Raw genomic sequence first — 24,913 nt, 5'->3', positions numbered from 1 at the left:
ATTCTTGGTAGTTGCCGCTGTAATTCAAGAAAATCCATGTTCTCATTTTTGCGTGGAAAATCGTTACGGACTGTTACAAACATTAGAAGCTCACTCTCATAAAAATAACGTACAGTACCATAATGTAGATAAATAAGCAACAAGATCGTGTAACGTGTGGCTACGGGATGTAAGATGTAAATCACTGAGACAGTGGCGAGTGGTTACGTTAGATCTGTTGTAAGTATTATGGTTTCAGTTTTACCTGGGTTAGGTTATGGTAGACGCCCTTTTAATTACTTCGTTCCACTACGATAAAGTTCTTTCTCACTATAAAAACACAGCTAACTAAATTTCGTATGTTCACTTATGGCACAATTTTCACTTACAGGTGAATGATTTAGGGCCTTTCATGAAATCACGCTTCGAAGCACAGTACAGACTTTCAGGGTGCACTGACCTCTCACTTCAAATGTAGACGGATTTTGTTATGGTTTTATTAGAAATGTAAGTAATCATTACGTTTACTTAAAGTAATAGTAGAGATATTATTGCAGATTTTGGGAATTCCTTACTTCGAGTTAGGCTTGTAGCTGAATCACTGTTTTCAGCACGATCGTCAACTCGTCTGAGTATTTTGCTTCTGTGCTTGCGAACATTAAAACTCTCTTTGGCCAAGTGAAGTCAATATTATAATGTATCTTTTGTGTTATGACCCTGTGACTGCAGACCTTCTTGAACCATGTTACCACGATATAAATCCCACAGATCATTCTATCTATTGATCGTTTTCAGTAAATTGTGGTTAAATTCTGTCTTCCTTATCGGTCATTTTATGTATTTATGTTTCATGTTTGATAATTCAGGTTGGACTGGCACGTCTTTGTAGTACCAAGCATTACGTGAGCCTGGAGTGGATCCTGTTGTCCGCTAGAAGATTGGCAAATCGATAATTTCTCGTCTCACTAAACCGAACGAATACTTATAAATGTATCAAGATTTGCATGTGTCAGTCTTTGCCAATTTTATTACATTTCTTCTTTGATGGGCTGGTTCAGAAACTGCAATCCACACTCTATAGTTCCACGTAATGGCATCCTGTACAGTTCCCCTAAGGGAATGAATACGCTCAGGCTGGAAAAGATTTCAATGGGTTGTGATTTATCGAAATTATTAAGTCATTAACTAATGGTAGTGGACTTAGATTTTTGTCCCTTTGCATGCTGGTACGTAAGTACCGTGCAATCTGCTCCCTTAGTTTTCGATCGCAACGATAATCTTCTGCTGTGAGACTCAGAACTTCCTGAAGTACCCATCTCACACAAATACCCCGTGCTGACGTCATATATAACTGCCTGGTTAAGAAAAGTTTACTTTAATGAAGCACATAGATATGATTTTTCTCTTGATACGCGATGTGAGTTGTGCTTACTGTTAATAAATTTCAGTTTGGTAGACTGTGATTCACATTTCCTCTCTCCCCTATATATATATATATATATATATATATATATATATATATATATATATATATACCGTCGATTCCTATCCTCTCTGTGTAATCAATGACTGGAAAGGTGATTCTGCTTAGAAAATGTGTGACAAACGTATTACGAAACTTCCTCCCTGTACCGTCGTCTGGAAGACTCCGTATTATTTTCCACTGTGCATTCTCTCAATTCAAATGGTCAATACAACACAGTTGCTTAGCGACTTTTCATGAGACTGAGGAATGGGAATGCTCTTTGCCCCCAGGTACAAGTGTTATAAAGCTCTTTAGTAGTCAACGATATACGGCTGTTCTGTGTTCTGGAAAACAGCATATAAAATACAAATATGAAACAGGAGTATGTATAAAAATTTCACACAGAACAGAGACCACTATCATGTGTTATCAGTGATTGCACGATAGCAAAGATACTGAACAAGAAAAAGGTGATAACAGACTCACAGGCCCATGCACTTTATCAACCAGATTAACACGTCCTGTGTATCACCGATTTCTGCGCGAGGAATTACCAGCGTTGTTGAAGAATGCTACCCTCGCAGAGACACAACAGCTCTACCTTATGCACGACAGGATATCATCCTGTTTTATACACCTTGTGCGACAGTAGCTATCCGCAACGTTTCATGGATGGTAATTTGGTCTAGGATAGCCAGCAGAATGTCCTCCACGTTCAGCGCAGCTGCATCTGATACATTTCTGGCCAGGGGGAGGTTGAAAATCACTGCTGAATGCCCAACCCATCGACAATGTGTAGACGTTATCACAATGGCGTGTGACCAGTGTACAAAAATATATATGTAAAGAGACAAACCAGTGACTACAATTTCACTGAGGTTGGTATCCTACGTCTCCTGACACTTCTTCGACATGGAATCTCATTGACAGGAGTAGAATCGTTTTCTCTGCTGAGCTCCGCTTTGAAATGAACCCCGATGACCAGCGAAAATGGTTCAAATGGCTCTGAGCACTATGGGACTCAACATCGGAGGTCGTCAGTCCCCTAGAACTTAGAACTACTTAAACCTAACTAACCTAAGGACATCACAAACATCCATGCCCGAGGCAGGATTTGAATCAGCGACCGTAGCGGTCGCGCGGTTCCAGACTGAAGCGCCTAGAACCGCTCGGCCACACCGGCCGGTGATGACCAGCAAAGACATGTGTGAAGACGACCCGGACAGTGGTAGGATACCAGGAGTGATGGTCTGGGCTACAATTTTCTTTCATCCCGGGTTACTGTGGTTGTCATCCTAACAGCATAAAGACATCCAAACGACGCTGTACGTCGCGTTTTGTTGCCATCCGGGACTCACTTTTCAGTAATGCAATGCCCACCCACTGACGGCGAGAGTTTCCACTGCTTGCCTTCGAGTTTGTCAACCATACTCTGGGCAACAAGGTTGCCAGATATCTCCTAAATTGAGAATGTTTGGAGCATTGCGGACAGGGCGCTCCAATGAGCACCGGGTTTTTATTATCTCTACTCTGTAGGAATCAACATGGATTCCGGATACAGCGATCGTGTGAGACCCAACTCGCTCTATTTGTTCATGAGCCCCAGAAAATATTAGATACAGGCTCCCAGGTAGATACCATTTTCCTTGACTTCCGGAAGGCGTTCGATACAGTTCTGCACTGTCGCCTGATAAACAAAGCAAGAGCCTACGGAATATCAGACCAGCTGTGTGGCTGGATTGAAGAGTTTTTAGCAAACAGAACACAGTATGTTGTTCTCAATGGATAGACGTCTACAGACGTTCAAATAACCTCTAGCGTGCCACAGGGGAGTTTTACGGGACCATTGCTTTTCACACTATATATAAATGACCTAGTAAATAGTGTCCGAAGTTCCATGCGGCTTTTCGCGGATGATGCTGTAGTATACAGAGAAGTTGCAGCATTAGAAAATTGCAGCGAAATGCAGGAAGATCTGCAGCGGATAGGCACTTGGTGCAGGGAGTGGCAACTGACCCTTAACATAGACAAATGTAATTTATTGCGAATACATAGAAAGAAGGATCCTTTATTGTATGATTATATGATAGCGGAACAAACACTGGTAGCAGTTACTTCTGTAAAATATCTGGGAGTATGCGTGCAGAAGGATTTGAACTGCAATGATCACATAAGATTAATTGTTGGTAGGTCGGGTGCCAGGTTGAGATTCATTGGGAGAGCCCTTAGAAAATGTAGTCCATCAACAAAGGTGGTGGCTTACAAAACACTCGTTCGACCTATACTTGAGTATTGCTCATCGGTGTGGGATCCGTACCAGGTCGGGTTCACAGAGGAGATAGAGAAGATCCAAAGAAGAGCGGCGCGTTTCGTCACAGGGTTATTTGGTAAGCGTGATAGCGTTACGGAGATGTTTAGCGAACTCAAGTGGCTGACTCTGCAGGAGAGGCGCTCTGCATCGCGGTGTAGCTTGCTGTCCAGGTTTCGAGAGGGTGCGCTTTTGGGTGAGGTACCGAATATATTGCTTGCCCCTACTTATACCTTCCGAGGAGATCACGAATATAAAATTAGAGAGATTCGAGCGCGCACGGAGGCTTTGTCTTCCCGCGAACCATACGCGACTGGAACAGGAAACGGAAGTAATGACAGTGGCACGTAAAGTGCCCTCCGCCACACACCGTTGGGTGGCTTGCGGAGTATAAATGTAGATGTAGATGTAGATCTAATGCTGCATTAGGACAGAATGGTTTAGGTACCCCTCAGGAGGGCATCCAACGTCTCTATACATGAACGTCAGGCCGACCGAACAACTGCTTGCTTATGGGCCAGAGATGTACCAATGCGTTACTGACTTGCTCAATCTGTGAAACTCATTTTCTTGAATAAATCATCAAATTTTTCTGAAATCTTAATCATTTGTTTGTCTGTACAAGTACATCTCATCGACCGATTTCTGTCCTATTCGGACAGTTCCTTCGTTTTTTTATTATTTTTATGTACTTGAGGCATTCCGAATGAACGCACATGAATGTATGTGCATGGTTCACTGCGAAGAAAGGCTGAAGGATGTGTCGAGATGAGTGGTAACAACTCGTAGCATTGTCTGTAGCGACTACTTCCACGTATCAGACAGACGGGAAAGAGAAGACAGATTGGTCCGTACCACAGCAGGTATTGTTTTCTGTACATATTACAGGAACTTTTCTGTTACCTTTAAGAAACGCTACCCACTGTAGGAAAATGTTACAATTTTTTTAAAAACTTTCTTGATGTACTGCGTGTTCCAATAGCGGATATGTGGCACGTAGGCCTATTTTGCTTTTCACCAAAAAAGCCAACGATGATATTATTTACAAGACCAGTAAAAGAAACTTTCACGTGGACTTCAAGCGGGATAGCACACAATGGACGTGAGGTGCAGAAATGCTTTTCCGCTCTATAGGGCGTGGAAAAATATCCGCTACCAGTCACAGTAAAAGGTTATTTATTTGTCACACGACCGGTTTCGGGCTTGCGCCCATCCTCAGGTGTTTATACATTAATGTATACGTTTATACTGTTGGAGATCGCTGTATAAATAAAAAAAAAGTAACTACACAGATACAAGTGGGACAATTGTAAGTGATAAGGCAGCATTTGACGAAAATATATCTGTACTTACATAAAGATGAAGCACCATTATTACAGTTACGTTGTGGAGACAGTTTTGCCACTTTTTACCAAGTATAGCTTCATATTTCACTATTACAATGTGCACTCATGAAATACACTATGTTTACATACAAACATGTGGGCTGTGGTCAAAGAACTTAGATGTAGCAGATGTAAAGATGTTAACCATAGAGAAACTTGTAGGTTATGGTCAAAGAACTTAGCCACAGGAAGTGCAAGGGTGTTGCATATATAAAAACTTAAAAAGCTATTATAGATTGCGAAGTTTTTTGATACACATTATGAAATTTTTTGATTCACATTTTTGTCGAAGAACTTAGATCTAGGAAGTACGGTGATGTTATATATATGAAATTACTTAAAGCTATTACAAATTAAAATATGACAGCTAGAACTGTTTTGAGCCATACTGTTGCCAGAGAACTTCGATCTAGGAGGTACAAAACGTTATACAGATGAAATTTTGAAAGCTATTACGCATTATACAATGACAGTTACAGCTTGTGTTTACAGTATGACTATTGCAAATTACGATAGTGACACATGGACTATTGTATGACTGCTACATCGAATTTCCATAGAATATTACTTTGTTATTATATCAGACGATAATTAGTTTCTGTTTTTGAATATTTCATGAAATATGTGAAGATAGGATTTGTTTGCAAGCTCCACTTGTTCGTTGACAATAAGGTATAGTGAGTTAGAGTTGTGGATATAAATATCTAGCTCTTCAAGCAGATTAATTTTCTTTCCTTTGATCACAATGTGTAGTTTTTGTAGGTTTTCTGTAATGGCTGTGGCTGAGTGACCATGGTCTTTAAGGTGCACCGCAAAGATGGATTTATCAAATGTAAAGGATGAGCCAGACAATAAGGGATTTTACTTTATTATATGAGCCTCCAACCGGTAACTTCATTTTTCCATTGCGGCCAAGCCACGGCCGGCAGTGTTAGCTGCCTGTAAATTCTTTCGTCCCACGGTCTAGTAACAGGAAGTCAACACCGAGGAAGGGCACCTTGTTCACGCGCCTCTCTCATGTGCTGACGAGGTAACACCGCCCCAGGCGTCGCTTAGCAGGCAACGCTCTGGAAAGTTCCATGCCGCCCGCACGGTTTGCTCGGTCCTGACCAATCAGGGCGGAGGAAGCCGCGTGGTGCGTCGAATATACCCGGCCGCCCGTCGCCGGGCCCGATCTCTTGTGTTCTTGCTCACCCGCGAGACGGATGCGCGCCCTATAGCATTAAACATCTCCCGCTTCTCTCGGTGCTGCGGCACTGTCGACTTAGTTTTGGCAGACAACCACTTTCGGTAGCTTCGCGAACAATGTTCGCCAAATTGTATGCTCTGGCTCACCCTCACCTCCCTAGGCCTATGTATCCCCTTTCAACATGCTTTAGCCAATAAATGGCCTCTCTCTAAAAACTACCCTATTATTCCACGACGCCCACCGCCTGCCCATACGCCCCATCCTGTACACAAATTTATTTAGCCAGAAGACAACCATATGGTCACGGTATTTTATAGTGAAACTCCTTCCAGTTTGGCCTAAATAGAACTGTGGGCAATTGTCACATAAAAGTTTGTAAAAACCTGATTTGTGATAGCGTTGGCTGTTTGTCTTACTGTTGTGGATGATGTGCTATTGTAGTTTGTTGTTAGTGCTGAAAGAAATATGAATACCAGTTTTCTGAAAGAGGTTGGCAATTAGGTATGATTTTACCTGTAAATGGTATGCTGGCGAATGTGTTTTTTCTTTTTTGTGAAAAACAGATTCACCCGCATACCATTTACAGGTGAAACATCTGTAACCTGCTTTGACACACCCGACATGTTGTTGTTGTTGTGGTCTTCAGTTCTGAGACTATCTTGATGTAGCTCTCCATGCTACTCTATCCTGTGCAAGCTTCTTCATCTCCCAGGACCTACTGCAGCCTACATCCTTTTGAATCTGCTTAGTGTATACATCTCTTGGTCTCCATCTACGATTTTTACCCTCCACGCTGCCCTCCAATACTAAATTGGTGATCCCTCGATGTCTCAGAACATGTCATACCAACCGATCCCTTCTTCTAGTCAAGTTCTGCCACAAACTCCTCTTCTCCCCAATTCTATTCAGTACCTCCTCATTAGTTATGTGATCTACCCATCCAATCATCAGCATTCTTCTGTAGCACCACATTTCAAAAGCTTCTATTCTCTTCTTGTCTAAACTATTTATCATCCACGTTTCACTTCCATACATGGCTACACTCCATAAAAATACTTTCAGAAACGACTTCCTGACATTTAAATCTATACTCGATGTTAACAAATTTTTCTTCTCCAGAAACGCTTTCCTTGCCACTGCCAGTCTACATTTTACATCCTCTCTACTTCGACCATCATCAGTTATTTTGATCCCCAAATAGCAAAACTCCTTCACTACTTCAAGTGTCTCATTTCCTAATCTAATTCCCTCTGCATCACCCGACTTAATTCGACTGCATTCCATTATCCTCGTTTTGCTTTTGTTGATGATCATCTTATATCCTCCTTTCAAGACACTATCCATTCCGTTCAACTGCTCATCCAAGTCCTTTGCTGTCTCTGACAGAATTACAATGTCGTCGGCGAACCTCAAGGTTTTTATTTCTTCTCCGTGGATTTTAATACCTACTCCGAATTTTTCTTTTGTTTCCTTCACTGCTTGCTCAATATACAGATTGAATAACATCGGGGAGAGGCTACAACCCTGTCTCACTCCCTTCCCAACCACTCCTTCCCTTTGATGTCCCTCGACTCTTATAACTGCCATTTGGTTCCTGTAAAAATTGTAAATAGCTTTTCGCTCCCTGTATTTTACCCCTGCCACCTTCAGAATTTGAAAGAGAGTATTCCGGTCAACATTGTCAAAAGCTTTCTCTAAGTCTACAAATGCTAGAAACGTCGGTTTGCTTTCATTAACCTAGCTTCTAAGATAAGTCGTAGAGTCATTATTGCCTGACGTGTTCCGATATTTCTACAGAATCCAAAGTGATCTTCCCCGAGGTCGGCTTCTACTAGTTTTTCCATTCGTCCGTAAAGAATTCGCGTTCGTATTTTGCAGCCGTGATTTATTAAACTGATAGTTCGATAAGTTTCACATCTGTCAACACCTGCTTTCTTTGGGACTGGAATTATTATATTATTCTTGAAGTCTGAGGGTATTCGCCTGTTTCATACATCTTGCTCACCAGATGGTAGAGTTTTGTTAGGACTGGCTCTCCCAAGGCTGTCAGTAGTTCTAATGGAATGTTGTCTACTCAGAGGGCCTTGTTTCGACTAAGGTGTTTCAGAGCTTTGTCAAACTCTTCACGCAGTATCATATCTCCCATTTCATCTTCATCTACACCCTCTTCCATTTCCATAATATATTCCTTGTATAGACTCTGTATATACTCCTTCCACCTTTCTGCCTTCCCTTCTTTGCTTAGAACTGGGTTTCCATCCATATTCATGCTAGTGGTTATCCTTTCTCCAACGGTCTCATTAATTTTCCTGTAGCCAGTATCTATCTTACCCCTAGTGACATAAGCCTGTACATTCTTACATTTGTCCTCTATCCATGCCTGCGTAGCCATTTTGTACTTCCTGTCGATCTCATTTTTGAGACGTTTGTATTCCTTTTTGCCTGCTTCATTTACTGCATTTTTATATTTTCTCCTTTCATCAATTAAATTCAATATTTCTTCTGTAACCCAAGGGTTTCTACTAGCCCTCGTCTTTTTACCTATTTGATCCTCTGCTGCCTTCACTATTGCATCCCTCAAAGCTACCCATTCTTCTTCTACTGTATTTCTTCCCCCATTCCTGTCAATTGTTCCCTTATGCTCTCCCTGAAACTCTGTACAACCTCCGGTTCTTTCAGTTTATCCGGGTCCCATCTCCTTAAATTCCCCCCTTTTTGCAGTTTCTTCAGTTTTAATCTACAGCTCATAACCAATAGGTTGCGGTCAGACTCCACATCTGCCCCTGGAAATGTCTTACAATTTAAAACCTGGCTCCTAAATCTCTGACTTACCATTATATAATCTATCTGATACCTTTTAGTATCTCCAGGGTTTTTCCATGTATACAACCTTCTTTCATGATGTTTGTATGTAAACGTAGTGTATTTCACGAGTGCACATCGTAATAGTGAAATATGAAGCTACACTTGATAAAACTGAAATATGGATGTGAAAATGACAATAAGTGCGTAACTAAGTGGCAAAACTGTCACCACAGCGTGTCTATAATAATGATGCTTCATCTTTATGTAAGTACAGATACACTTTCGACAAATGCTGCCTTGCCACTTACAATTGTCCCACTTGTATCTGTTTAGTCACCAGCAAATAATTTTTCTGTATTTATACACTGATCTCCAACAGTATAAACATGTACATGAATGTATAAACACCTGAGGATGGGCGCAAGACCGAAACAGGTCGTGTGACAAATAAATAACCTTTTATTGTGACTGGTAGCGTATATTTTTCTACACCTCCGTGTTATTTAGAGCTGTTGCAGAGTAGTCCTGTCAGAAGGCAACGGTGCTTGTCGTTGCACGCAACTCCCGAGCTCCCCATCGCTCTACTGGGACAGCGTTTTCCGTATCAGCGGTCCATTGTGTAACACCGGCGTGCTGTTGCGGCGACGGCTGTAACGGGGCATCCCGGCGATCAGTGGACGCACAAACAGCGCCGGGCCAGACACTGCGTGTCTGTGCGTGAGTCTCGGAGCCTGTCAGGTGTTTCGTGGGCGAGACCACAACCACAGCTTGTCTGACACACCGAGGGACGTCTTCGGTATTTTCTGCTGCCTAACGCCACTAACCGGGGAGCACATAACCTGCTGGGGTTTCAGCACCTACGTCTAGCTTTATCATCAGCGAATCATGTGAGTAATTTGTTTTTGTTGAAGTGGCTAAGAAGAGAGTGAACAAGACTCCCTAGGAGATACATCTAAGTGAGTCACCCTGTATATATATCCCTAGGAGATACTTCTAGGTGACAATAAATAGTGACTCACCATGTATATATATATATATACTCTGACTCACTACTTATTGCCACCTAGAAGTATCTCCTAGGGAGTTTTCTTTACTCTTTATATATATATATATATATATATATATATATATATATATATATATATATATATATAGGGTGAGTCACTAATTATTGCCACCTAGAATAACTCCTAAACTATGACAGTAGCTTAGAAGCTGAAAAGTTTGTGGGACAAATGTTTCATGGGAAAACGAGGCCCTTATTATGACGTTAAATATTTGTTACTGGTGCGATCGCTTCATACATATGAAGGTCAACTTTGTTTTTTTAAATGGAATATTATAGTTTGGTACTTATTTTCTGAGAGCGGCTGTCGAGACGAATCCAGTGATGTGTAACAGTAAGATCTTTGAAGGTCAACGAAGGTCACAAAGTTGGCATGAACGTCCATTTATAGAAGATGTTCCAAGTGATGGTCATTGGTATCAACGCAGTGTTGCAATCTTCTTAGCATGGATTGAGTGCTATTCTTTATCACTTCGGCACTTATCGAAGCACAAGCTCTGACAATTTTGTTCAAATAGTACACAACTGGCCGTTAAAATTGCTACACCACAAAGTTGACGTGCTACAGACGCGAAATTGAACCGACAGGAAGAAGATGCGGTGATATGCAAATGATTAGCTTTTCAGAGCATTCACACAAGGTTGGCGCCGGTGACGACATCTACAACGTGCTGACATGAGGTGAGTTTCCAACCGATTTCCCATACACAATCAGCAGTTGACCGGCGTTGCCTGGTGAAACGTTGTTGTAATGCCCCGTGTGAGGAGGAGATATGCGTACCATCACGTTTCCGACTTTGATAAAGCTCCGATCGTAACCTATCGCAATTGCAATTTATCGTATCGCGACATTGCTGCTCGCGTTGGTCGAGATCCAATGACTGTTAACAGAATATGGAATTAGTGGGTTCAGGAGGGTAATACGGAAAGCCATGCTGGATCCCAACGGCCTCGTATCACTAGCAGTCGAGATGAAAGGGATCTTATCCGCATGGCTGTAACGGATCGTACAGCCACGTCTCGATCCCTGGGTAAACAGATGGGGACGTTCGCAAGACAACAACCATCTGCACGAACAGTTCGACGACGTTTGCAGCAACATGGACTATCAGGTCGGAGACCATGGCTGCGGTTAGCCTTGGCGCTGCATCACAGACAGGAGCGTTTGCGATAGAGTACTCAACGACGAACGTGGTTGCACGAATGGCAAAACGTCATTTTTTTCGGATGAATCCAGGTGCTGTTTACAGCATCATGATGGTCGCATCTGTGTTTGGCGACATCGCGGTGAACGCACATTGGAAGCGTGTATTCGTCATCGCCATACTGACGTATCTCCCGGCGTGATGGTATGGGGTGCCATTGGTCACCTCTTGTTCGCATTGACGGCACTTTGATCAGCGGACGTTACATTTCAGGTGTGTTACGACCCGTCGCCCTATCCTTCATTCGATCCCTGTGCAACCCTACAATACAGCTCGATAATGCACCACCGCAGGAGTTGCAAGTCCTGTACGGACCTTTCTGGATACAGAAAATGTTCGACTGCTGCCCTGGCCAGCACATTCTCCATATCTCTCATCTACTGAAAACGTCGCCAGTCACTACTCTTGATGAACTGTGGTATCGTGTTGAAGCTGCATGGGCAGCTGTACCTGTACACGCCATCCAAGCTTTGGTTGACTCAATGGCCAGGCGTATCAAGGCCGTTATTACGGCCATAGGTGGTTGTTCTGGGTACTGGTTACTGAGGACCTACGCACCCTAATTGCGTGAAAATGTAATCACATGTCAGTTCTAGTATAATATTTGTTCTATGTATACCCGTTTATCATCTGTATTTCTTCTTGGTGTAGCAATTTTAATGGCCAGTAGCGTAAATAACCGCCGAATACCGCGTATCCATCTAACGTGCCATTGGCATGTAAACACCATTTGATGGTTTCGCAATACAACACTAATAGGAACAATAACGGTATCATCACCGAATCAGGTGAATGTGTATGATATATTCCTTCGTGGAACAAGTCGATAAGTTTCTCATTTACGGAGAATGCCAACGAGACTTATACGCAGAAAAATATCCCCAACGTACTCACCCTGATCGATGAACATTTAAATACGTGTATGATAAACTGAGGACAACTGGATTTTTAAGGCATCGGAAACGTATCCGTCAAAGGAAAGTTAGTAACGAGGAAACAGAAATTAGTTCTCTCGCCACTGTGGTTCGAGATCCTTGTGTTAGTTCTCGTGAAATCGCAAGGGAATCTGGCATGAGACAGAGTAGTGTCGTATCGGTCTCCACCAAGAAATAACTGATACGGATTGTATGCGATGCATTGAATTTTGCCGATGGGCTCAGCTGCAGATTGAGACGGATGAGACAGTTATTACTTTATTTTATTTACTGACGAGGCTACATTCACGAACAATGGAAATGTTAATTTGCAAAACATGCATTATTGGGCAATTTTAAAATACATGTTGGCTGCGGTAAGTTGCACACCGTGGTCGTGAATGTATCTTGTGGGATTGAACGAAGGAAATCTTAATGGTTGGAAGTACACCACATTTCTGCAAGAAATGTTGGGTCTGATATTGGAAGAAATACCTTTAGGAACAAGGAACAGAATTTGGTATCAACACGAGTTTTCGCTGATGGCTAGAAATGAGTTGCAGAGACAATTCCCAAATCGTTGGATTGGACGCGGAGGAGATGGGTTTCGCCAGACTTGACGCCTCTCGATTTTTTGTTGTGGGTATTCGTCAAAGACATCGTTTATAAAGACATTCCTACTACACCAGAAGATATGCGAGAGGGAATTGTCAGACCATGGGCTTCGATGAGTGCCGATGTGATAAGGAATACCACTCAATCCATGATAAGATGACTGCAGCACTGTGTTGACACCAATGGTCATCTTCTGTAAATGGACGCTCGTGCCACATTTATGACCTTAGTTGACCTTCAAAGATCTTACTGTTACACATTACTGGATTCGTCTCGACAGCCGCTATCAGAAAATAAACACCAAACTATAGCATCCCATTTAAAGAAAAGAAGTTGACCTTCATATGTGTGAAGCGATCCCACACAGCAACAAAAAACCAACGTCATATTATGGTCCCCGTTGTTCATGCAACTTTTGTCCCACAAACGTTTCAGCTCCTATCATACTTTCGCAGCTATTCTTGGTGGCAATAATTAGTGTCTCACCCTGCATGTACACGAAAGGTGGGAAATGGACAAATGAGGTCATATATACACAGAAAGGGTGGGAAATTGACAAATGGGGTCTCAAATTGATCGGCGTGAGGTCCAGTTTTTATTACATAGATTGTTTAGGAAATTAGATTAGAGAAACATGAGACATTCATTCAGTGATGCTCAAAAAGCATATATTGTGCTGGTTAAGCATTTAAATTTCAAATGTTTAACTTAGAATCTTAGTAATTTAACGAGTACTCTAGGATATTTGTCTGGTGAAACTTTAAATTCACATTCGGCACCTCATTTAGTGCACGTGATTCTGTGCGTCATTCAATGGCTCGTCAATGTTTCTCAAATCTACGTTATCACTTACTTCTAGACAAATCATTTCGTAAAATACTTGACCTTCTTTCCAACTTGTTTCTTATTCAGTGCTATTCCAGATCTATGCTGTTTCTGAAACTCCGATCATATTTATATAACTGAAGCTAATACTTGTTCACTTGTTTACTTTGCAAATTTTCGCTGAGTTAGACCTTATGGTTCCTTATTTTGGTACTGCTCTGTACATTCTCAACATTTGTAGCCCAGAAAAACACAGTTAGTACGACCTGCAGTGTCAATTCGTAAAATTCGTGCACGTCGCTGTCCAAACGAACTGCAATTCTACTTGTGCCATCCCTATACAAATATTCCCTCATGAGTTTGTGGTTGATAATATCAGCACATTCAAAAGTAACTGTCACATCCAGTCAGTGAACAATAGACGCAAAGCCGGCCGCTGTGACCGAGCTGTTCTAGGCGCTTCAGTCTGGAACCGCGCTGCTGCTACGGTCGCAGGTTCGAATCCTGCCTCGGGCATGGATGTGTGTGATGTCCTTAGGTTGGTTAGGTTTAAGTAATTCTAAGTCTAGGGGACTGATGACCTCAGATGTTTAGTCCCATAGTGCTTAGAGCCATTTGAACCATTTTTGAATAGACGCAAAAGCTATTTGCACTTTGGTAACAGTTCTAGGACCGTTTTATAGCAAGGTGTGCCTTATTCTGTAAGTTTAATTTCCAGTAGGCTTCCAACAGAACTGAAAAACACGAATTAAAGGGCTTACATTTCCAAATTTACTTTTGTTCTGTACAAGAATTCCTTGCACTGTTTCAGTGTAGCGTATTACCAACTGCAAGTACTAATGTAAATTTTAATGCCTTCTTCAATTTGGATGGAATTTTTCCTGTTTTTTTTAAATTTTGTTTTATGAGATTTCTATGAATTACGATCTTGCTTCTAATTGCATGGTCCCACAAAACGTTATAAATTATATCAAATCAAATGCACAACGATCTTCGTCACACAGAGAGAGGGTTCGTACGAGGTAAACGCAACGTGTACCATGAAAAGTGTTCCGTTTCACAGTTCTTAATATTCTAGAGTCTCTGACTTACTATTCAGTTTTCGTTGTAATATGAGTTTCATAGCACTTCTTGATCGATCAGTAATGTAATATTTTTCAGATGTTGAGTTTATATAAATTTAGTTCATTTACACATGTCTATAGACATGATCGTAGCCGGCCGCTGCGGCTGAGCGATTCTAGACCTTCAGTCCGGAACCGTGCTGCTGGTACGGTCGCAGGTTCGAATCTTGCCTCGGGCATGTATGTGTGTGATGTCCTTAGGTTAGTTAGGTTTAAGTAGTTCTATGTCTAGAGGACTGATGACGTCAGGTGTTAAGTCCCGTTGTGCGTAGAACCATTTGAACCAATTTGGACATGATCGTATCACATGTGCTATAAGTTACTGTCGCACAATCCACAGAAAATAGGTTGGTCTCCCGTTGTGCTTAAGGAGCAGTCGTTTTTCTGAGAGGGTAACGTTGTCCAATAGCGCTGATAACGTATTCTGCTCGAATCAGTGTTACGCAGCACCTGTTAAACCGTTTGGCCATTTATATGCCCTTGAGAATCTCTCACTGACAGCTCATGCCCATACACCACTACTGAATTGTTCCTGATCATGATCGGTTGAGGATTTTCACACATTCATGATGTGGAAATTTATTATGCCGTCCCCTACGACGACCCAGAAGTTGACTGTCACAAGTTATATGGCCCATATCTCTGTAGGTTTTGGTTTCTGGACATACACGAACTTCTAATTTTGACCGATGCTACATCCTGTAGGAATATGTGAGACTTTACTTTTAAGTGTGTAAGTTAATGGTCGGTGAATGTTTCAGGTTTCATCGAAGGCGTCACGCCCCAGACATCATAGTGGCAGCTATCCTGATATGTAGTGTTGAGGTTCATGGCACTTCCAATATGACCGACTGTCCATGTGAGGTCTCCACATCTGTGACATCTTGCCATAATGCCTCTTTGGCACCCCCATGCCTCCTCTCCAAAACCGTCATCTTCCTGATACTTGAACTTCCAACCATCACTCAACTGACTGCTCCCTTGCTGGCCAATGTGCCAAGTTTGCACAGCCTCCACATTAAATCCTCCTCCATGACGACCGTCAGATCACTCGCCTTCGCCAACAACCCACTACTGGAAGAACTCAAAATGGAGGTACCGAACTTGACCATCTTGGAGCCTGGCGTCTTCCAGTCGCTGTCCAAACTCAAGCACCTACGGTTGGACTGTGCGATCCAGAGGTTGGATGAGGATCAGTTCGTCCTGTGCCCAGACTTGAGGCAAGTGAGCATTCACGCCAGGATCCAGGAGATACAGCCTGGAACGTTCAGACACAACAAGGCACTCAGCTTCCTGCGGCTCGTCAACAACCACCTGACACAGTTGCCAGATGGTCTGCTCGCCGGCAACCCACAAGTGGATTACGTGGACCTCACTCACAATGGCATACAGACCATCTCTGCTGGAGCGTTCAGGAACGCTTCGAGCCTGCAACAGCTATTTCTGTCTAGAAATCATCTGAAAACCCTAGAGGAGGGGACACTGGACGATGCAGACCTGCTCATCGTTTTCCACGCTTCAGAGAACGAAATCACATACCTGCCCCCATCAATCTTCGCCAAAACTGTGTCGTTGATAGAAATCCATTTAGATTCGAACAGCCTGATGTCTCTTCCAAAGGACATATTTGCAGCTACCACCAGTCTCAAGGTAATATCCCATAATTTTATATTCTACTTCTAGGATTTCTAGGGACTGAGTTCCAAGTTCAGCTCTTAATCTCTTGAAATAAGGCAGTCTTGGGTGCAATCTGTTTTATCTATTTATTGGCAATGACGCGTTTCGCCCTTGTGGCGGCACCTGCAGATTATTTTATAAAACGCAATTTAACCGTCAGTTATTTATTTGTCCCATTAGTCATCTACCGGTTTCAGTTATTAACAAACATCCAGAATGTAGGGTAAAACTGTCTAATTAAGAGCGTGACATTTTTCTTCGAAGTTGAACAATATCGAAATTATCCGGCAAAATTTTACAAGCATTTGATATAGTTTGTCTTAGAATACTGACAGTCATATCTTATGTTAAACAGACAGACATCACAGGTCTGTTTGACTTGAGTATTCTAAGATGAATTATATCAGATGACTGTACAGTTTCACTAGATAATTTCGATATTGTTCAGCTTCAAACGAATACTCCATGCTTTTAACTAATCAGTTGCACCCTACATCCTGGATGTTGGTTAAAAGCCGAAACCTGTATGTGACTAATGGAACAAACGCATTTTATAAAATACTTTACTGCTGTTGAACCTCGCCTTATGGAAACAATACCTTCAGATTAACCTAGAGTGTAAAGTAACATCGTGTGGCATAGGCACATTAAAAATGAGGGATGGTGATAGTACGAGGTAAAGTTCTATTCTGTGTAGCCGTCTCAGCAGCAAACAATAACTGTGAACTTACGTAAAACGTGATGTGGTGAGTCAACATCCTCCTTTAATACCAGAATAAGACATTAAGATAAAAATTATAAGCAAACATCGTTCTATTGCCATTAGACAAAGAAAAGCATAAGGGACCTGAAACCGGGAATAAAATGATAAGTACAACTGCAATATCTACTGGGAAAAGGAACTATGGCAGACCAATAAAATATTTAAAAAAGTTTACGTAATACGGAGCCAACCGCATTCTGCCGTACACCGCATGGAGCGTTGAGTACAGTGGACGAGATGTAAATATAAGGCAATCGAGAGCACGAGATACGTCATATCTCGCAGCCGGCCACACAAACATAGAACCGTAAAGGCAAGATATGCACCCATAATAACAGACATTATGAATAGATGGCATTGGTTAATTCAAGGAAAGTGGTTGCACAGCTAAATTACATTTTTTTTAAAAAAAAAAACCAATAAATTTTGTAAACACTAATATTATTAATATTAAATTAGCGCAGTTACAGTGACAAAACAAGTGCAAAGATGTAAGTTATGTAATGGTTAAAGGACGTCTATAAAGCATGAAATTGTTATAACTTGCCTAAAAATAAAACTTAAAATGATAGTAAAGCACAACAGGTGGTAAAATAAAAAACCAGTAAGAAGATAAAGGAATGAATAATGTAGTGTCAATTCACGATAAAGAACTACTGATGGGTTAATATCGTGAGTACCAGAATATTATAATAAAACTGGTTTTTGCTAAGCAATAGATCATTCAGCGGAGAGCTTAAGAACTATTCTATTTTATCCGCAGCTCGCGGTCTCGCGCTCGCGATCTCTATCCCGAGCACGTGGTCCCAGGTTCGATTCCCGGCGGGGTCAGGGATTTGCACCTGCCTCGAGACGACTGGGTGTTTGTGTTGTCCTCATCATTTAATCATCATTTCTGAGAGTGGCGAGATTGGACTGAGCAATGTTGGAAGTTTGTACGGGCGCTGATATCCACGCAGTTGAGCGCCCCACAAACCAATCATAATCATCATCTTCTATTTGCTCTAAATGGATTAGCTTTTTTCCTTTGCGCGCGGTATGTAGTACATGTAAGTTCTTTAACGTCAGGAGCGCTCAGAGAAAGTCTAATTCTGTTTAACATGTCCATCCTTGTTAAATAAACGATCATTACATCTTGCTAGAAATTTCCTATCAATCTGACACACTTATCTGCATATGTCTCAAAATGCTGTTTTGCAGCCCTATGTTAATCAGAAAATGTCCCACAAAGACGAAACGCGTCCTTGCCAATAAATAGATAAAACAATTTCCAACAAATACTTTCTTACTTCGGCAAATATATAATCGGCTGCTGTCCCAAGCAATCAACATGGAATGGAACCAGTCTGTTCTTAGTCCTCTGCTATTTCTTCATTGTCTCATTACGTCCCTTTTTCCTGTTCTCACATCATTTTGTGCCACTTTCCTTTTCCGTCATGTCTTGGAATTCATCCTGTTTTAAAATTGTTTCCCCTAAAAAAATCTTTCGTTCCAGTGTTTCTTCTTCTGATAAGTTGCTCCCTTTCTTCAGCCTTGGTCCCGGAGGAGGTTCGAGTCCTCCCTCGTGCATGGGCGTGTGTGTGTTTGTCCCTAGGATAATTTAAGTTAAGTAGTGTGTAAGCTCAGGGGCTGATGACCTTAGCAGTTACGTCCCATAAGATTTCACACACATTTGAACATTTTTTACTTCAGCCTTCTACATACAGTTGGTTTCTTTTCCCTAAGGTGTCTGATGATCTGCTGGATGAATCTATTTTACCAGTTCTGTAAATGTGTCCAAAAATAGTTATCTCCTCTTCCATGTTGTTTCTGGTGTTTTTCTCTATGCTTTATTTAAGTGTATCGTTTACACCTTGATTTAGCCGCTCAGGATTGGCCGAGCGGTCTAGGGCGCTGCAGTCATGGACTGTGCGGCTGGTCCCGGCGGAGGTTCGAGTCCTCCTTCGGGCATGGGTGTGTGTGTTTGTCCTTAGGATAATTTAGGTTAAGTAGTGAGTAAGCTTAGGGACCGATGACCTTAGCAGTTAAGTCGCATAAGATTTCACACACATTTGAACATTTTTTTAACCTTAATTTAAAAATGCTGCACTTTCCTGAGGTCCTAATTTTTGCATTTAATTTTTCTTTCTAATAATTATAGCTTGTAATTTAATACTAAATATTCACCAACATATGAGCATTGTGGATTCACTGCCGTGCTGTGGTATTTTGTTTTAAGTTTTCACATGAGCTCTTTCTGTTGTAACTATTCTTAATTACATTATATGCTTTTTCCATCTTGTGTACCCTTTTTCTTTAACTCAGATTCTTCAGAATCCGTTGCTTGAGTAGTCTCTCCCGAATATTCAACTACTTTATCTTTTCTGTTTTTTTTTTTTCAATATATGTTGTTAAATATTGTGGAGTCTTTTCAAATGAATCATGTCAACTGCCTTGCCGCAATGGTAACACCAGTTCCCGTCAGATCATCGAAGTTAAGCGCTGTCGGGCTTGGCTAACGTTTGGATGGGTCACCTTCCTTGTCTGTCGAGGGCTGTTGGCAGACGGGCTGCACTCAGCCCTTGTGAGGCAAACTGAGGATCTACTTGATTGAGAAGTAGCGGCTCCGGTCTCGGAAACTGACATACGGCCGGGAGAGCGGTGTGCTGACCACATGCCCCTCCATATCCGCATCCAATGACGCCTGAGGGCTGAGGATGACACGGCGGCCGGTCGGTGCCTTTGGGCCATCAAGGCCTGTTCGGAGAGAGTGATTGCTTGTTTTAAATGAACCAAGAACTTTATTTTCTCTGCAGAGATTCTTTATTTTTATTTACTTGTAGTGTTCAATACCGGCCAATAATCATACAGTAAAGTTCAACACCCGAACCCAAATGTAGTCATTTGAGTACACTTCATAGCCGCAAAAAATTGAGACTTCCCGTTAGTAAGAAATTATTTGTTTTCACCTACTAGTGCAGAGCACCTTTCAAGCTTGAACTATTGCAATACAATGTTACTTGTTGGAGGAGTTAGAAATTTACAAAGCCAAAAGGCTGAGCCCACTAGGATACTCCAAGCCTACTTTGCTTTATTTGATAACATACTACGATAACCAAATAATGCCTCGCGTATTTATACCTAGCCTTGCTTGATGAGTTATGTTGCGAACAGAAGGCATTTCCCTTACTTCTGCACAGTAGTCGCTCTAATCTTGTAACTCATTACCTAATACCTACTCATGGAATGTATAGCCAAACTATATAATTTTATTTATTGAATGCTTATATGTTGTTTAAAAGTTTTCTGTGGGAAACATGTCACGATGTATGTAAAGCCCTCTATTGGTTAAGTTCTTACGATCGGTGCGCGCCTACATAAGACCCTAGCGGCCAACCGATCAGAGGGCGCTGTTCATTAATCTGTCTCTTTTTCAGCTGTCACATAGACATTTTATCTTTCATAAGTTGGTAAGGAAAACATGGGTACAAAGAAGGTAGTTGGGGAAGAAACCATGGGTAACAGATGAAATACTTCAGTTGATTGATGAAAGGGGGAAGTACAAACATGTTCCGGCAAAATCAGGAATACAGAAATACAAGTCGCTGAGGAATGAAATAAATAGGAAGTGCAGGGAAGCTAAGACGAAATGGCTGCAGGAAAAATGTGAAGACATCGAAAAAGATATGATTGTCGGAAGGATAGACTCAGCATACAGGAAAGTCAAAACAACCTTTGGTGACATTAAAAGCAACGGTGGTAACATTATGAGTGCAACGGGAATTCCACTGTTAAATGCAGAGGAGAGAGCAGATAGGTGGAAAGAATACATTGAAAGCCTCTATGAAGGTGAAGATTTGTCTGATGTGATAGAAGAAGAAACAGGAGTCGATTTAGAAGAGATAGGGGATCCAGTATTAGAATCGGAATTTAAAAGAGCTTTGGAGGACTCACGGTCAAATGAGGCAGAAGGGATAGATAACATTCCATCAGAATTTCTAAAATCATTGGGGGAAGTGGCAACAAAACGACTATTCACGTTGGTGTGTAGAATATATGAGTCTGGCGATATACCATCTGACTTTCGGAAAAGCATCATCCACACAATTCCGAAGACGGCATGAGCTGACAAGTGCGAGAATTATCGCACAATCAGTTTAACAGCTCATGCATCGAAGCTGCTTGCAAGAATAATATACATAAAAATGGAAAAGAAAATTGAGAATGCGCTAGGTGACGATCAGCTTGGCTTTAGGAAAAGTAAAGGGACGAGAGAGGCAATTCTGACGTTACGGCTAATAATGGAAGCAAGGCTAAAGAAAAATCAAGACACTTTCACAGGATTTGACGACCTGGAAAAAGCGTTCGACAATATAAAATGGTGCAAGCTGTTCGAGATTCTGGAAAAAGTAGGGGTAAGCTATAGGGAGAGACGGGTCATATACAATATGTACAACAACCAAGAGGGAATAGCAAGAGTGGACGATCAAGAACGAAGAGCTCGTATTAAGAAGGGTGTAAGACAAGTCTGTAGCCTTTCGCCCCTACTCTTCAATCTGTACATCGAGGAAGCAATGATGGAAATAAAAGAAAGGTTCAGGAGTGGAATTAAAATACAAGGTGAAAGGATATCAATGATACGATTTGCTGATGACATTGCTAACCTGAGTGAAAGTGAAGATGAATTAAATTATCTGCAGAACGGAATGAACAGTCTAATGAGTACACAGTATGGTTTGAGAGTAAATCGGAGAAAGACGAAGGTAATGAGAAGTAGTAGAAATGAGAACAGCGAGAAACTTAACATCAGGATTGATGGTCACGAAGTCAATGAAGTTAAGGAATTCTGCTACCTAGGCAGTAAAATAACCAATGACGGACGGAGCAAGGAGGACATCAAAAGCAGACTCGCTATGGCAAAGTAGGCATTTCTGGCCAAGAGAAGTCTACTAATATCAAATACGGGCCTTAATTTGAGGAAGAAATATCTGAGGATATACGTCTGGAGCACAGCATTGTATGGTAGTGAAACATGGACTGTGGGAAAACCGGAACAGAAAAGAATCGAAGCATTTGAGATGTGGTGTTATAGACGAATGTTGAAAATTAGGTGGACTGATAAGGTAAGGAATGAGGAGGTTCTATGCAGAATCGGAGAGGAAAGGAATATGTGGAAAACACTGATAAGGAGAAGGGACAGGATGATAGGACATCTGCTAAGACATGAGGGAATGACTTCCATGGTACTAGAGGGAGCTGTAGAGGGCAAAAACTGTAGAGGAAGACAGAGATTAGAATACGTCAAGCAAATAATTGAGGACGTAGGTTGCAAGTGCTACTCTGAGATGAAGAGGTTAGCACAGGAAAGGAATTCGTGACGAGCCGCATCAAACCAGTCAGCAGACTGATGACAAAAAAAAAAAAAAAAAAAAAAAAAAAAAAAAATTGTAATTTATAGGTTGCCACAGGCAATTTATTACGCTGTATTAATTGTTGACCGTAAATTCACCATAAAAAAAGGGTCGGACCTATACTCTTCATATATTTTCTTTTAATAATTTTACATGAGTAACTGCATACATCTTTTAATGTATCACAATTGGTTTCTATGATAGTCATCAATTTCAATAAGTCTGCTACATGGATTTTATCTAATGTACTTTTATCAGATTATGTTTTCGCGTAAATGATGACTACATATAAGCAAGCCCACAGTAGCGACATCTAGGGAGGTTGTGGGCAAACAGATTTCTTTGATAAAGGTCGGATTGTAGCCTATCGCGATTTCGGTTTATCGTATCGCGACATTGCTGCTTTCGTTGGTCGAGATCTAATGACTGTTAGCAGAATATGGAATCGGTGGGTTCATTAGGGTAACACGGAACGCCGTGCAGGATCCCAATGGCCTCGTATCACTAGCAGTCGAGATGACAGGCACCTTATCCACATGGCTGTAATGGACCGTGCAGCCACATCTCGATGCCTGAGTCAACAGATGGGGACATTTGCAAGACAACAACCATCTGCACCAACAGTTCGACGACGTTTGCAGCAGCATGGACTATCAGCTCGGAGACCATGGCCGCGGTTACCCTTGACGCTGCATCACAGACAGGAGCGCCTGTGATGGTGTGTTCTACGACGAACCTGGGTGCACGAATGGCAGAACTTCATTTTTTTCGGATGAATCCAGGTTCTGTTTACAGCATCATGATGGTCGCATCCGTGTTTGGCGACATCGCGGAGAATGCACATTGGAAGCGTGTATTCGTCATCGCTATACTGGCGTATCACCCGGCGTGATGGTATGGGGTGCCATTGGTTACACGTCTGGGTCACCTCTTGTTCGCATTGACGGCACTTTGAACAGTGGACGTTACGTTTCAGATGTGTTACGACCTGTGGCGCTACCCTTCATTCGATCCCTGCGGAACCCTACAGCATGTCCTGTACGAGCATTCCTGGAGACAGAAAATGTTCGACTGGTGTCCTGGCCAGCACATTCTCCAGATCTCTCACCAATTGAAAACGTCTGGTCAATGGTGGCCGAGAAACCGGCTCGTCACAATACTCCGGTCACTAGTCTTGATGAACTGTGGTGTGTTGAAGCTGCATGGGAGCTGTACCTGTACACGGCATCCAAGCTCTGTTTGACTCAATGGCCAGGCGTATCAAAGCCTTTATTACGGCCAGAGGTGGATGTCCTGGGTACTTATTTCCCAGGATCTATGCATCCCAATTGCGTGAAAATGTAGTCACATGTCAGTTCTAGTATATTATATTTGTCCAATGAATAACCGTTTATCATCTGCATTTCTTCTTGGTGTAGCAATTTTAATGGCCAGTAGTATACACTGACCGAGACCGCCTCGTGTATTGACGTAAGCTTCCAATGTGACCAGATCTGTTACTTCATTGTTGCCACTCATATTCTGTGTATGATCCTTTGGCTGCAGTGATAGGAAATAATAAGAGGAAAATATTACACTTCTGTCTCGATCATGGATTCATTCTCTCACGACCCTCATCCTTAAGATGACAACTCGCGATGTGTATGACATTCGCGCTCTAATCCCATTGCAACACAGATTTTCATTTGCCATTACAGACTATTAATAACGCAGGTGAGCACTGTAAGTTATGTTATTGCATCCTTTTATTTAAAATAACTACTTGTGGTCCCCGTTGAAGCAAACACCGTGTCAGTTATATACACTCAGCCTATTTACAGCCGTAATGCACGATCATCTAGTTTCTCTCCTTAATGGCAAAAGTCTTTAGCTAGGCTAAAATTTCCTTTGATTTTCAATCATCCACTACTGCACAGTTTCGGCTGTGTAGCGGTTTTCAAGTGTGATCCATTTTTTTGCCATTCCTGGTATCTTTCGTTAATTTTAACATTTGTTTATAGCTAAAAACTCATCACTTTCTCAATCTCATTTTCCACTTCCCTCTTTATGTTCTTTCTTCCTCTTGATCGCTTTGTTTTATTGTTTTTTCTCTTTTTATATTGTTAAGGAAAATAATGTTGCGTTTAGTTTCGTGACTGTATACATCTATACTAATCTATACTACTATATAGACGTTGTTGTCGTCAGCAAAATTCTCGAAAAT

At 41.7% G+C, this 24,913-nt stretch overlaps 1 protein-coding gene across 1 annotated transcript in view; it reads left to right on the top strand.

Moving 5' to 3' along the window:
* The window catches only part of LOC124552299 (insulin-like growth factor-binding protein complex acid labile subunit), a 103,562-nt gene extending 86,999 nt beyond the window's left edge, over positions 1-16,563 (top strand). Inside the window, exon 5 of the mRNA XM_047126574.1 lies at positions 15,642-16,563. Within this exon, the coding sequence (XP_046982530.1) occupies positions 15,642-16,563 (922 nt within the window). The remainder of the gene's footprint in view (positions 1-15,641) is intronic.
* Positions 16,564-24,913: the final 8,350 nt, after the last annotated feature.

The sequence above is a fragment of the Schistocerca americana genome, chromosome 10 (genome assembly GCF_021461395.2).
Source record: "Schistocerca americana isolate TAMUIC-IGC-003095 chromosome 10, iqSchAmer2.1, whole genome shotgun sequence".
In the NCBI taxonomy this organism is placed as follows: domain Eukaryota; kingdom Metazoa; phylum Arthropoda; class Insecta; order Orthoptera; family Acrididae; genus Schistocerca; species Schistocerca americana.
Note: the sequence above shows the minus strand (reverse complement) of the source record. Positions and strands in the feature narration are given on the sequence as shown.